Source organism: Hevea brasiliensis, chromosome 7, assembly GCF_030052815.1.
Source record: "Hevea brasiliensis isolate MT/VB/25A 57/8 chromosome 7, ASM3005281v1, whole genome shotgun sequence".
NCBI lineage: Eukaryota > Viridiplantae > Streptophyta > Magnoliopsida > Malpighiales > Euphorbiaceae > Hevea > Hevea brasiliensis.
In genome coordinates, this window is record NC_079499.1 from 5,008,958 (window position 1) to 5,024,017 (window position 15,060).

At 35.3% G+C, this 15,060-nt stretch overlaps 1 protein-coding gene across 1 annotated transcript; it reads left to right on the top strand.

Annotated features, from left to right (window-relative positions):
- Positions 1-938: 938 nt before the first annotated feature.
- LOC110643375 (CLIP-associated protein) lies at positions 939-15,060 on the top strand. Its single transcript, XM_021795730.2, has 21 exons — positions 939-1,598; positions 3,195-3,350; positions 3,451-3,513; positions 3,627-3,695; positions 3,945-4,110; positions 4,579-4,740; positions 6,447-6,544; positions 7,513-7,587; positions 7,690-7,758; positions 7,853-7,938; positions 8,024-8,141; positions 9,446-9,544; positions 9,638-9,992; positions 10,174-11,978; positions 12,120-12,227; positions 13,284-13,388; positions 13,873-13,947; positions 14,040-14,108; positions 14,257-14,325; positions 14,416-14,517; positions 14,750-15,060. Exons 1-21 carry the CDS (start codon positions 1,266-1,268, stop codon positions 14,909-14,911), a joined length of 4,344 nt encoding a protein of 1,447 aa, XP_021651422.2. The 5' UTR covers positions 939-1,265; the 3' UTR covers positions 14,912-15,060.

Genomic DNA, 15,060 nt, shown 5'->3' on the forward strand with positions numbered 1-15,060 from the left:
TTCAGATGTACAGATAAGTTAATTACATATCTGACAGAAAATATTACGTGAAAGGATAATTAAAGCACTAAAGTACTAAGAAGGGCTGATTTGAAACTAAAAATTTACGATAAAATTCATTTGTGATCTCTTAGACTCTGATAATTCAATTGTATGTTATTCAAATTATAAGAACAATTCAGGCAAAAATCAATTAATGAGAAGTGAAAAGGTTAAGTTCAGTTTAAATGCAAGGAGCTCTATATATAGAAATGTGAGCAGTCAGCAGCCAGCAGCCATGAGATGAAAATGTACATTATTCCCCTGTAAGGCCAAACATCTTCTAACCTGTTCTAAATATCCAACTACTCTATCCAGTACTGATATTTATTATCAATCATGGTATCTTCTTCTTTAATTGTCATGGACATTAATATTAAGATTTTGACCCATTTTTTTTTTTTAATGGAAATACACACAATTTTCATTTCTTAATCAATTATATTTATGTCTCAACTAAATTGGTTTGTTAATTACAAGAAAATATAATAATTATATAATATTTAAATGTAAAGTTTATTATATTTTAAAATATAATAATTATTTTTTTTGAATAAATTCAAATTTAATATGTAAATTATAATTTTTTTAAGAATACATAAATAATTAACACAATTATGAAAGATTTTTTATCCTAATATTCATTGGACTATTTTCTAACAGGGTCCCCAGCCCCAGGCATCCAAATCCTTAACCAGATGGTCCCGGGCCCACCAAATTCAGCAATAACAGCTACCCGCCCCCAAAAAAATCCGGGCCAACCCGCCTAACAACCAAGTCGCACAGTTTTTGACTGTACTACTAACTAGTAACCGCAAAACAACACGGTCGAACAGTGGCATTTCTCCGTAAATTAACCCAAATTTGGTGGCAAAAGTCCTACCCACCTCCAGCAATAACATATCTCTCTCGCCCTTTCGCTGTCGCTTCATCTTCTCCGTCAATCTATAGTCACGGAGTAACCTTTACTCTCTCTGTCCTTCTCTCTCTAAAGCCACTGGTATCCTCTAAATTTAGATTTAGCTGCACTTCTCCGCTAAATCTCTATCTCTCTTACTTCACTTTGCTCTTACTTAATCCAAGTTATCTCCTAATCCTGATTAAGCCACTCGCATTTCGCTTCTCTCTGCTCTAATTCTTCACAATCTCAGTCCATCGGTGTCAGATCTGAGCCCCGTCTCACCAGATCCAAGCGCTAAAGCCTCTGTTAACTGTTAGTTTCTTCAATGGAGGAGGCGCTGGAACTGGCGCGTGCCAAGGACACCAAGGAGCGGATGGCCGGAGTAGAGAGGTTGCACCAGCTTCTAGAAGCTTCCAGGAAGAGTTTGAGTTCCGCGGAAACCACTTCTTTAGTCGATTGCTGCTTGGATCTTTTGAAAGATAACAATTTCAAGGTCTCTCAAGGTGCTTTACAGGCTTTGGCGTCGGCTGCTGTGTTGTCTGGTGAGCATTTGAAGTTGCATTTCAATGCGCTTGTCCCCGCCGTCGTCGAGCGGTTAGGTGATGGTAAACAACCCGTTAGAGACGCTGCCAGACGTCTATTGCTCACCCTCATGGAGGTACTTATCTATTAATTGTATTGTGTGCTTACGTCCTACATGTTATTAAATATTAATTATCCATTTTCCCTTTGTTGCAACGGTTAGAATATTGAAGGCCGACTATAATTTTTACTTGATATCTACTACTATGTCTAATGTCTTACAGACTAACACCTATATTGGTTTTTTTTTTAATTTTTGCTTTATTACATTATTTGTTATTATCTATTTGATTACTTTGTGCAGAATTTAAGATAATAGTAAAAAAAAAAGGAGGAAAAATGCAGATGAGTAATTACATTGTGGTTTCTGTTAGCTTAAATTGTCATTATTGCAATGTTTAATTATGAAGTGGGGAAGTAACTAGGGATGCCTTATTCCAACAGGGTGAGCTACAGTTATTGCCCAATTGATCAGTTACTTTCCTATACTACCTTCACTTGAAGTACTCCATTCACGCTAAACATGGATATTATGATTACACTTGATCATCCAAGACTACTATATTCCTATGGGGTCCAGTTATTCTAACTTTCTAACTGCATAATATGTATAATTCTGCATGTGATAAACTTATGATGTATTCAAGTTGTCTACAAATTGCTGTTTTTACTGCTAAAATATAAAATTTTTCTAGGATATGCAAATGTGTCTCCTATGGATAGTTAGGGCCGTATTTGACTTGAGTTGAGCTGACTATCACACTGCTTATGTTTGGTTTGTTCAAAATCTAATTTGAGCTTGGGCCGATTCTGAGCTTAATAGATTAAAACATTGTTAAAAATTGGTTTGTTACATTTTTGAGTAAGCTTTAGCTTGGCCATAAGCTTAACCAACTAGTTAAGAGTATTAATTTTAATATAATTTCTATCCAATAACATTATATTTTTTTAATCTCAAGAATGCATATTAATAATAATTTTATCTGCTTAAAATTCATTTACTACCTAATTCATGTTTATTTTTGTTTAAGCATGTATGCAATTTGCAAAGTAGATCACACTAATAGCCAAGGTATAGTGATGAATGTTAAATGTGAAAACATTTTGTCAAACTATTATTTATGAATGTTGGCGCTTGACATGAATGTTGTTTGTTGAGCAGAGTTTTCAGTATTTCAGGACGTGGATACTCCTTATAATCTAGACTGTTGCGACTAAGTTACAGTTGTTTTGATTGATTGATTGATTGATTGATTGATTAGGTGTGAGTAATTTTCTTTTTTTTTTTTATATATTTTCTATTTACTCAATGTAAAGGTCACTACCCTTTGGATTATGTAGTTTCATCAGAGAAGTGAATGACATCAAGCATGTGTTGCACTTGAATGCACAGTTGTGCAAGTTCATATTTGTATGTGTTTTTGCGCATAATCAGTTTCCCACTTGCTCTTCATGTGTTGTTATACACAAGTTTTAGTGCCATTAGGAAGTGTTTCATGGATTTGCTTGTTAGGGATAACAACTTATATACTTTTTGTGCAGTTCTGATTAAAATAAAACTATGATTCTCTGCATTTAATATATTTAGCATATTATTGATATCACTGAATCTAGCAAAAAAAAAAAAAAAAGAGCCGAGTAGAGGATTAAATTAGTATACTTTTGTTTATAGGTTTCTTCACCAACTATCATCGTCGAGAGAGCAGGCTCCTTTGCCTGGACACATAAAAGCTGGAGAGTTCGTGAAGAATTTTCTAGGACTGTCACATCAGCAATCGGTCTTTTTGCTGCTACTGAGCTTCCTCTTCAACGGGCTATTCTTCCTCCTGTATGATCAATATCATTTCTGGTGCATAATAGTATTTTTTTTGGTATGGTTAATTCATAGAGTAAGATAAATTAACTTTTTAACTTTTTTCTGTTTTCAGATTTTGCAGATGTTGAATGACCCAAATCCTGGTGTTAGGGAAGCTGCTATATTGTGCATTGAGGTTAGTGGCTTTTGTAGCATGGTTGTTCTTGTAAAAGCTTAACTATATTAAGGATTCTTTGTTAATTTGAGAGATGAACTCTTGTCAGATTAATTCGACTATTTACCTTTCAGGAGATGTATACACAGGCAGGGCCTCAGTTCCGTGATGAGCTTCACCGGCATCATCTTCCTATGTCTATGGTGAATGTCTAACTAATACTATCCTTGTTCCAATTTGGAGTTCTCTTTTCCATATTTCATTGGATGTGCTAATGTAGGCTAGTTTAGTGTTGGTTCTTGGTTTTCCATAGTTATAGATGAGTTTAGTATTGCATGAAATTCCATCTCTAGATCACTTAGCATTTAACTATTGCTTCACAAATAAAAAGGTACTGTCTCTTTATTTTTTATTATTTTTTTTAATTTTTATAGTACAATATATGAGTGCAGATGAAAGATATTAATGCTAGGCTAGAGAAGATTGAACCACAAATACGCCCTTCAGATGGACCTACAGGTAATTTTGCTACTGGAGAGATGAAGCCTATGACCCTTAACCCCAAGAAAAGTAGTCCAAAGGCCAAGAGTTCCTCAAGGGAGGTGTCTCTTTTTGGAGGTTAGCATCCTTTTATCTAGAATTTTGTTGAAATTAGTGATTGCTTGATTAATTGCTACAAAAATTACAAATTCCAGCTATTGATTTGATTGACTGGTGAGAGTTCTTTGCATGTGAGTATCTGTTAGAGATAATAATCCTCCAGCATCATGTATTATTGTTTTCTTCAATCTCCTGTGCCTTTTTTCTTCTCAAAATTGTGGTTTGGAAGTTTATTGATTTTTATGCCCCCAAAGAGCAGCAAATTATTGGGAACTTTGATTTTGTGGAGTTAATAGTCATTCTTTTTTTCTTTCTGAAAGATGGAAATCTGTACTTCAGCTTAACTTTGTAAATTTCAGTCTGCATGTTGCAGAAACATTTTTCAGTTTATGGCATGAAGTTTTTGTCCATTTTATGCAGAAATAAGAAAAATGTGATGGATTGGATAATTGGTGTTGATTTCAATTGCCATTCTGTTTTAAGCAGGAGAAAGTGATGTTACAGAGAAACCCATTGAGCCGATTAAGGTTTACTCAGAAAAGGAGCTAATTAGGGAAATTGAGAAGATTGCTTTTACCCTTGTTCCTGAAAAGGATTGGTCTATACGCATAGCTGCCATGCAGCGAGTTGAAGGTCTTGTTTTAGGAGGTCTGTATTTTGTTTTTTCTCATTCTTGGTCTCTTCTCATGTCTCTGTTGTTTCCCCCTATCAAACTACTTTTTGATTTTGAATGAATGATTGTTAGTTCATGCTTTACTATTGGGTGAACTCTAAATATTATTTGTGTCTGGTAAAACATTGGGGCAAAATTCTGATTAAAAGAAATAAAAAAAAAAGACAAAATGGTTGCCAGACGTCCACGATATGTACATAATGTAATGGAGGTATTTTAATAAAATTGTGGTCAATGAAAATCATCTTGGAACTGTCTAAAAGATGTGAATCGAAGGATGGGATTCTGGAATCATAATGGTTATTATGTGAAGTAACAGCTCTTTGTTGTAGATATTAACCTTTCGTTCCCTATTAAATAATTGAGTTTCTGAGTAAGAACATTTAATGCTATTATTTAAAGCTCATCCTCTCCAAAAAAATACAATTGTTTTGCATTATTTTATGTTAGAGAAGATTGAATCTTGAAGCCTCTTACAAATTCAAATATCTAATTTTATTGTGCTGGCCACAAGGCTAAAATTACCTACTCAAATCATGTTCAAGGGTTTTTAAAATTCATTTTGCTTTTTGCTTTGCCTAACAGATTAAATATTTTCTTCGTGTTATATTGTTCACAGGATTACATTTTTTCTTTGAAAAATGCAGGTTAAAAATTTTACTGTGTTTGTATTACCTGCACGCACGCTAATTGTTGTTAGAGTGATGACTCCTTTTGGCAGTGACATGCCAGCATTAGATTTTTAATGACATATTGCTTTTGCTTTGGACTTAATTGATAGATAATGATTATAAATTACGAATATACATTTTTAGGATTCTGTCCTAATATGTTAGTTGCTTTTATAACTTCTAGTCAAACCTTGCAAATTTGATGAATTTGATGCACTTTCTGATTCTTGAAGTAAAATGGTGCCACAATGGTCGTGACTGTTGCATAATGTCCTTGACCATAACTGAATTGCACCTGTGACAATGATTCAGTTGATGGGAATGGGATAGATAATAGTTATTGGTCATGATCATTGCTACTGATTTTTCATTATGTGATACATTACACGGTTTTTCTTTTTCTTCCTTCTCTTCTTCTTCTTCTTCTTCTTCTTCTTCTCTCTCTCTCTCTCTCTCTCTCTCTCTCTTAAATATACTGCTAGTACAATGATTGTGAAACTTGTGAAGTGTTTTATAAATGATGCCAGTGTTCTTACTGAATATTGCAGATTGTAAAATAGATCTTGAGGGATAGCAAGGGTTGTGGGGCCATTTGAGATTGGGTGTAAATTCTGTATTTATTGGTGTCTGAAGGTATTAGGTTTTTGTTTTATGCCACTTGGATGGCTAATTCCTTATCTTCTAAAAATTCATCCTTTTGCAGCACTCCTCATTGCATTCCGCTTGGTCTCTCTCTATGCCCTGTGAGGGGAGTGCAACCTTTGTGCATATACGTGTTCATATTTTTCTATTAGTGTAGAAATTTTACCAACATTGTCCCTGTAGCAAATATGTTGACACATGGTAAACATTTAGAAGCTCTTGTTTTGCCAATAATTGCTTTTCACTTTCTTTTGTTCTTTAACCTTCTTTGCATTTTTAGAAAAACCTATTGTGGGCCTTCTGAATGCATTTTGAGATATTTTAATATTTTTCTCAAGAAAAGGATATTAATAATCTCTGCATATCAGGTGCTGCTGATTACTCATGCTTTCGGGGACTTTTGAAGCAGCTTGTTGGCCCTCTAAGCACACAGTTATCAGATCGAAGGTCTAGTATAGTGAAGCAGGTGATTCTGGTTCTCTTTTGTTGCTAGATATTGATTTGTACATTTGTTCTATTTGTATATTTGTTCTTTTGTGAGATCAGCCCATAATTGCTATACTTTGTCTATGAGTTTCAGTCTTTAAGTTGTTGACTCTGCCCCTAACTTACAAAAAGACTAACATTGCTTGTGAAAATCAATTTTATTTGATGTAATGATGGCATTAGGCATAAAACTTGAAGAGTAAGCATCCATAAATTTACTAATAGAGTAGCAAAAATAAAATTGCAAATTGACTTTGCATATCCCTAATATGATGATTCTGGACCATTCAAATGGTTAATTACTGGACCCAACCTACAGTATTTCATAATGGAGCACAGTTGTCCTCAGAGTTGGCACATATGATTTCAGGAGCTTCTCTTGTAGATTCAATTACAATTTACTATCTTATCACCTTCTTTACTGTTTTTTTGAATTTCTTAAATACCAGCCATTTATGCTTGTGGCTCGTTTGATTTTAACTTTTTATTAGTACTGATACAGTCAAGGCTACATGCCTTTGAATAAATTTGAAAGTTAACTCTTTTTTGTTGATGGCTTGATCTCAAGTTTTGACAGTAGCTTAAGCAAGCTTTGGATGAACGCTACATGTGAAACTAACATTTTTCATTTGCTAGAACCATATGGGAGGGGACTAGAAATGCAAGAGTGGCCCCATTTTGTAGAACCTTTTTTGGTTTCAATTTTCATTCTGAAGTTTGTGAAAATGCTAGGGTATGCTATTAAAAAGACAAGCAGGGACAGAAAAAAGTTGCTGTCATCTTTTTTAGTTGTAGCTTGAATTATTTGGATAGGGTGCTTTTAAGGTTTTGGCTCCTGAAAGTGGTAAATTTGTGTTGAACTCAATGGTGCCTGTTTATTTTTTCAATTGCCTTAAGGTATCTTATGTCATTTCTTGCTGTTTCTAAGTGAAATTTTCATTTTCCAAGGCTTGCCATCTATTATGCTTTTTATCGAAGGAACTCTTGGGAGATTTTGAGGCGTGTGCTGAGATATTTATTCCTGTAAGATATTCTCTATTTAAACAGATAAAAACTGAGAGAAACTATAGTGTTGCATATTGAATGTACTCAAAAAGTTCTGTTATTTTATGTTATGATAATCAGGTCCTTTTCAAGCTGGTTGTGATTACTGTGCTTGTAATTGCAGAGTCTGCAGATAACTGCATAAAAACAGTAATCCCCCGTCCCTTTCTATCTCTCTCTCTTTTTAATTGCGGCAATTGCCTTCCAGATGCAGTTCTCTGATTACATCCTTTTCTGGTTTCAGATGTTGCGAAACTGCAAAGTTGCCCGTGTGCTTCCTCGCATAGCTGATTGTGCAAAGAATGATCGTAGTGCAGTACTTCGTGCAAGGTTTGGCCATATGACTTGTTTTCCTGGAGAAGTATTGCTTGTGATGTTATTGTCTAGTTTAATCTTTTCTGCATTTGCATTGCAGATGTTGTGAATATGCGCTACTTATACTAGAATATTGGGCTGATGCTCCAGAAATACAGCGTTCAGCTGATCTTTATGAAGATCTGATAAGGTGTTGTGTTGCAGATGCAATGAGTGAGGTATTTATGTTCAGAATTTGGCAACTGTTGTGCTAGCATTGAAACTTCACTAAGATCAGCTTAGTAGTATGTAGATTTAGCTTCAGGCAGGTGCCTAATCTTGGGCGACATAAATTGCCTATGTGCTACGGTTCTTGTGCATGAAATATAAAATTGGAGGCTGTATTATAATTACTTACAAGAGCTCAATTTCAGTATTCAACTCTTTATCTTTTACATGTATGGCCTTGTGGGACTTCAGAAAGGTATTAGGAGTATTTCTTTTTTTGTTTTCCTCTCAAAAGCACAAAAAAAAAAAAAAAAAAGAAGCAAGGTTTATCTTGGGGATGTGACTTTGAGGGATATGGAGATGCTAGATTTAGGTCATGCCTTCATGCAAAATACTGAGCTCAACTTTTTGCTTACCTATTTTTGTTAAGGGACAGGACAGCACTGAAATGTGTGAACTTTGTAGTCTGGTTCTGATACATCTTAAGCGGAGCATTTTATGTTAATAGTTATTCTCTTAAAGAATTGGAGCTTTCGATGTACAGATTAAAGCAACCATTTGTGTTTTTCCTTTTTGCTCTCTCTTTTGTTTCTTGGATTTCCTCGATAGCCGTTATATCATGTCAGGTGCTGAGTTCTTTATTCTTTTTACCTTTCATGCCAAGGAGCAACACTTGCTCTTTTTCTCGAGTAATCAGTAGCAATTGTTTTTATTTATTGGTATTAAAGTTACTCTATTTGTGACCTGGAGGCCATGGGTTTGAACCACGGAAACCGCCTCTTTGCAACAAGGGTAAGGCTGCATACATCAACCCTCCTTAGAGCCGACAAGAGTGGGATGCTTCGTGCACTGGGTCACCCTTTTTTATTGCTAAATTTTCTTTAGGATAACAGTGCTTCAATACTTTGAATGCTACTGTTTCTGACAGCTAATTAAACTGTAGAGAAAAAAGTGTTGGGAGTTCCATCAAATTGTGAAAATTAAATATAGAATGGTTCATGATCAGATAGTGGGCAAGTGCTATTGTCATTTTTCATAATGCCTATTTTCCATTCTTCTTCTTCTTCAGGTTTTTTTGCATGTGTTTAAACTTTGTTTAGTTGAATATTCTCTGTTATATGATTAGCTTTGATGTATTTGGGAATTCATAAGAATTAAAAATTTTCTAAAATATTCTAGATGTGAAAAACTATGATGTATCAATTGAAACCTCAGTTGCTACTTCTTTTAGTAAGGTTATTTCTGGCCACATCTATTGTTAGGTAACATGTCTTCACTGGCATGATAAATGTGCTTAATTTATGTAACTTGGCAGGTGCGATCAACTGCAAGAATGTGCTATAGAATGTTCGCAAAAACTTGGCCAGAGCGTTCCCGCCGCTTATTTTCATGTTTTGATCCTGTTATTCAACGGGTATATCCTTCTCTTTCTATCCAATTGATGTATTTACATCACTTTATTGCTAGTATTTTTTCCGCTTATTTTTCTATCATTTTTCTTTTGCAGATTATTAATGAAGAGGATGGTGGCTTGCATAGGCGACATGCTTCTCCTTCCCTCCGAGATAGAAGTGCACAATTATCATTTGCTTCTCAAGCATCTACTCCTTCAAATTTACCTGGATATGGAACTTCTGCAATTGTTGCAATGGATAGAACTTCAAGCTTGTCCTCTGGGACATCTCTCTCGTCTGGCCTGGTGTCTCAAGCAAGGACACTTGGTAGAGGTGCTGAACGTAGTCTGGAAAGTGTACTGCATGCAAGTAAACAGAAGGTCACTGCAATTGAAAGCATGCTTAGAGGTTTGGAAGTGTCAGACAAACAGAATCCTTCAGCTCTTCGGTCATCCAGTTTGGATCTCGGTATTGCATGACTTTACCTATGAAATTTTCTCCTTTTGTTAGAATAAATCAATTTTTGATCTCCAGTATATGAAAACTTTTCAATAATGTAGTCATAAATCTGTCAAGCTGTCTGCCAGTAAGTTAAATTTTGAATCACTTTGTGAGCGGCTGAATTTTTCTCTTATTGTCCCTAGCGCAGGAGTTGACCCTCCATCATCTCGTGATCCACCATTCCCTGCTGCTGTTCCAGCTTCTAATCCGCTCTCAAACTCTCTAACTTTAGAATCAACTACTACTAGCATCAGTAAAAGTGGTAACCGCAATGGTGGATTGGTTTTGTCTGATATTATCACTCAAATTCAAGCATCCAAAGATTCTGCTAAATTATCATATCAAGGTAATGTGGCAACCGAGTCCCTGTCAGCATTTTCATCATACTCAGCTAAGAGGGCTTCTGAAAGACTCCAAGAAAGAGGTTCCATTGAAGAGAACAATGACATTAGGGAAGCTAGGCGATATGCAAATCCACACATTGACAGGCAGTATGTAGATATGCCTTACAAAGATGTAAACTTAAGGGATTCTCATAACAGTCACATTCCCAACTTTCAGCGGCCACTTTTAAGAAAGAACGTAACTGGACGAATGTCTGCTGGGAGGAGGAGAAGTTTTGATGACAGCCAACTCTCACTTGGGGAGATGTCAAATTATGTTGAAGGACCTGCATCTCTCACTGATGCACTGAGTGAGGGACTCAGTCCAAGTTCTGACTGGAATGCGAGAGTTGCTGCTTTTAATTACCTCCGGTCTTTGCTGCAGCAAGGGCCTAAAGGTATTCAAGAAGTGATCCAGAATTTTGAGAAGGTAATGAAGTTATTTTTCCAGCACTTGGATGATCCCCACCATAAAGTTGCACAAGCAGCTCTTTCAACACTTGCAGATATTATTCCCTCTTGCCGAAAGCCCTTTGAGAGTTACATGGAAAGGATCTTACCTCATGTTTTTTCTCGATTAATTGATCCCAAGGAACTAGTTAGGCAGCCTTGCTCAACAACTCTGGAGATTGTTGGCAAAACTTATAGCGTTGATACTCTCTTAGCAGCTTTGCTCCGTTCACTAGATGAACAGCGATCACCAAAGGCCAAATTGGCTGTTATTGAGTTTGCTATCAGTTCCTTTAATAAACATGCGATGAATCCTGAAGGTTCTGGTAATACAGGCATTCTAAAGTTGTGGCTGGGTAAGTTGACTCCACTAGCCCATGATAAAAATACTAAGCTCAAGGACGCAGCTATTACATGCATTATATCAGTTTACTCCCACTATGATCCAACAGCCGTTCTTAATTTCATTCTTAGTTTGTCAGTTGAAGAACAGAATTCCTTGAGACGAGCCCTTAAACAGTACACTCCCCGTGTTGAGGTGGACCTAATGAACTTTTTTCAGAACAAGAAAGAGCGACAGCGCTCTAAGTCGTCTTATGACCCATCTGATATTGTTGGGACATCTTCAGAGGATGGATATATTGGTGTGTCAAAGAAGAGTCATTTCTTTGGAAAGTATTCTGCTGGTTCCAATGACAGTGATGGTGGCAGGAAGTGGAGTTCTACTCAAGAATCAGTCCTGATCACTGGAAGTATTGGCCAAGCAGCTTCTGATGAAACTCAGGAGAATTTGTATCAGAATTTTGAGAATAATTCTAATGTTGATATTCATGGTTCAAAAACTAGGGAATTGACTTTCATGGTTAATCCTAGCACAGAGAATGTGGTATCCCATGCCAGTCATCTTGAAAACATGGACAACAGCATAAATTTTGATGATTTGTCTACTCATCTGGACATTAATGGACTGATGAGTTCTGAAGTCTTGGTGGATGCTGAAGGCGTTCAGCATGATAATGAGGCCTCACTTGTCTTGGACCTTAATCATCAAAAGCCTCCAGCTGTAAAGATCAACTCCTTTTCAGATTCAGGCCCTAGCATTCCCCAAATTCTTCATCTGGTAAGATCTGTAACCTCAATGATTATTTTGTTAGTAATTAATTTTCCACCAAATAGTATGGAATTTTTTTTTATTTAGATTAAATATTTTATATTCCTGTATAAAGAATGGATGTTTTGAAGATCTACCACCTTTTTGTAGATTTGTAATGGTAACGATGACAGTGCTGCTCTTGCTGCGACTAAGTGTGGTGCACTTCAGCAGTTAACTGAAGCATCTATTTCTAATGATCACTCTGTTTGGTCCAAGGTATGCATATATTACATTTTTCTTATTATTGCTACTTTTATATAATGGTTCTATCAATCATAATTGAGCAACTACTATCCTGAAAGTTTGGTGTGCTATTCTGATTTGGATAATTATGTTACTTGTAATATAATAAGAGTAATAATAATTCTATGTTATTTAGCATCAGCAGCAATGCAGGAGGATTTGACATAGCATCTGTCTTAATTAAGCAAGTCCTATACATAGAAACACTGCACCTGCTGTTCATGCAAATGTAACTTAAAATTATTTTCTATAATGCAAGTCCTTTTTATGCTATCATGTAATATGCTCCTCTTTGGATAATTATCATTTCATCTCTTGAAAGAAGAGGCTACAGCAACATTGTGAAGACTTGACATTCTCATTACCTATGAAACGTCTTTTGCTATTTCCAGGTTTTTTTCCCCCATCTCATTACCCCCAGAAATATTGGTTTTAATAAAAAAAATCTGACAAAATCAACACCTAATTTACTGGCGACTACATTAAACGGCTTTGTGTGACAACATTAAGTCTTTTTGTGATCTTTAATGAGTGAGATATGTCATAGTTTTATAGATTCCTTTCCTCTTTGGAGGATTTGTCTCTCATTTGAGGATTGAGTAAACTCCTTTTCTGTCACCATATTGCACTGTTTTTGGGAACCTTATGAATAGTGGAATTCAATTCAATTGTATTTTATTTGGGCAGTTATCATGTTTGAAAAGTACACTAGCACGGGAAGATTTAAAAAAAAATGGTATTTTGAAATAAACAGAAATCAAGCCACAAGTGCCAAGTGGGATTCCTTAGTAAGTCAATTCATGTGGCACAAAAGTACCTTGGCCCATCTTACTAGCTCATTCAAGATAGGGATAATAAAGGAAATAGGATACTTTCATTTATTGTTGATTTATTTCAAGCAAGAATTTAAATGAATCTATCACTTGAAAAATTATTCGAAACATAAGAATTCTATTATAAAGTGAATTGAATTCTCGGACATGATTTGTTTCAATAATTCCATGCTGATGGTAATTCTATCACCTGCAGTACTTCAATCAAATTTTGACAGCTGTACTTGACGTGTTGGATGACACGGAGTCCTCAATCCGGGAACTTGCTCTTTCATTGATTGTTGAGATGCTCAAAAACCAGGTATGGTTTATTATTTTTCAGTCTAATGACCAAAAAAAAGTTGTTTGCGTGTTTTTGCAATTTTGTTCAAACTTGTTAATTTTGGTAATTTTGTCTTGATTTCAAAACTTAGTTGCAATTCTGTCCAACCAACTAAATTTAAAATAAAAGTAATTTTTTCTATCACCAATACGATTAAAATCAGTAGTCAAAATTAGTTACAAGTTATTCACCATTCTATAATCAAATTATTTTTTATTCAAATTATGATAAAATATTTTTCTTATTCTCATTTTGATTAATATTGACCGATCAAACATAATTTCAACTGAGTTTTCTGAAATTTGGATAAAATTGCTGAAACTAAAAAGGTTTGGAAAAATTGCAAAAACATTGAAAATTTTGGACTTTTTTTGCCATCAGGCCTTTTTATTTTTGGTTCATTTGTCCATTTCTTGTTAATAATCATAACTAAAATCTTAATCTTTTCTTGCTTTGTTTACAGAAAGATGCCATGGAAGATTCTGTTGAGATTGTGATTGAGAAGCTGCTTCATGTTATGAAGGATTCTGTTCCAAAAGTAACCTTTTTTACTATTTCTGTAACTCTTATTTTGCTTTACTTTCTTGTCTAAGGCTCTTTTTTTTTTTTTTTTTTTAAAACCATATTCAGGTTTCTAACGAAGCGGAGCATTGCCTGAGCATTGTGTTGTCTCAGTATGATCCATTCAGATGCTTAAGTGTATGTGGTCCTGAAATTTTTTATATGTGTATCTTTTGTGATGGCACAGATTCCTGGAATATCTTCAAAGAATTTTTGGCTGTGTTTCCTATGTCAATTGCTTTATACTTTTATAGTCAATTAATGCAGTCAATAACTGATTTTGCAGGTGGTTGTCCCTTTATTGGTCACTGAGGATGAGAAAACTCTTGTTACATGCATTAACTGTTTGACAAAGGTATTGAGCCTTTGAACTTGTTAACTGAAGTTGGAATAATTAATAACTAAGATTATGTGCATTAGTTAAGCCCTTTGTTTTCTGCGTCAGCTTGTGGGCCGGCTTTCTCAAGAGGAGCTAATGACCCAGTTACCGTCATTTCTGCCTGCTCTTTTTGAAGCTTTTGGAAACCAGAGTGCAGATGTTCGCAAGGTAATAGACTCATTTTTGTCTGCATTAAATAAGTTATATTTCTTGCTTCACAAACTGGTGAATTTCACTAGAAATGACTGATCAATCAATGGTACTTACTCTGATTACTGTCAATAATATTGTATGAAAATTTACTACTAAATGCCATGTTGAATAATTTTTGGGGGGGTTTCCTTTCCCTGCAAACATGTTATTGAAATGTTTTAATTTACTTGTTTGTTGAGCGGTACAGACTGTTGTTTTCTGCCTGGTGGATATTTATATTATGCTTGGGAAAGCATTTTTGCCATACTTGGAGGGGCTTAACAGCACACAGCTGCGGTTGGTGACCATATATGCTAATCGGATATCACAGGCGAGAACAGGCAACACCATAGATGCCAGCCATGAGTAGCACTGGTTTGTTGAGGTTGTAATTGTGGGTTTTGGGTGTCTGCCTATATTCATTGTTGTGTATTTTGTATATTTCTGTGAATGCATTGAGTGGTTCTTTTTTGTCTTGTGCTTTTTCTTCTTAGATATTTAATTTCGTATTTTGTTTTA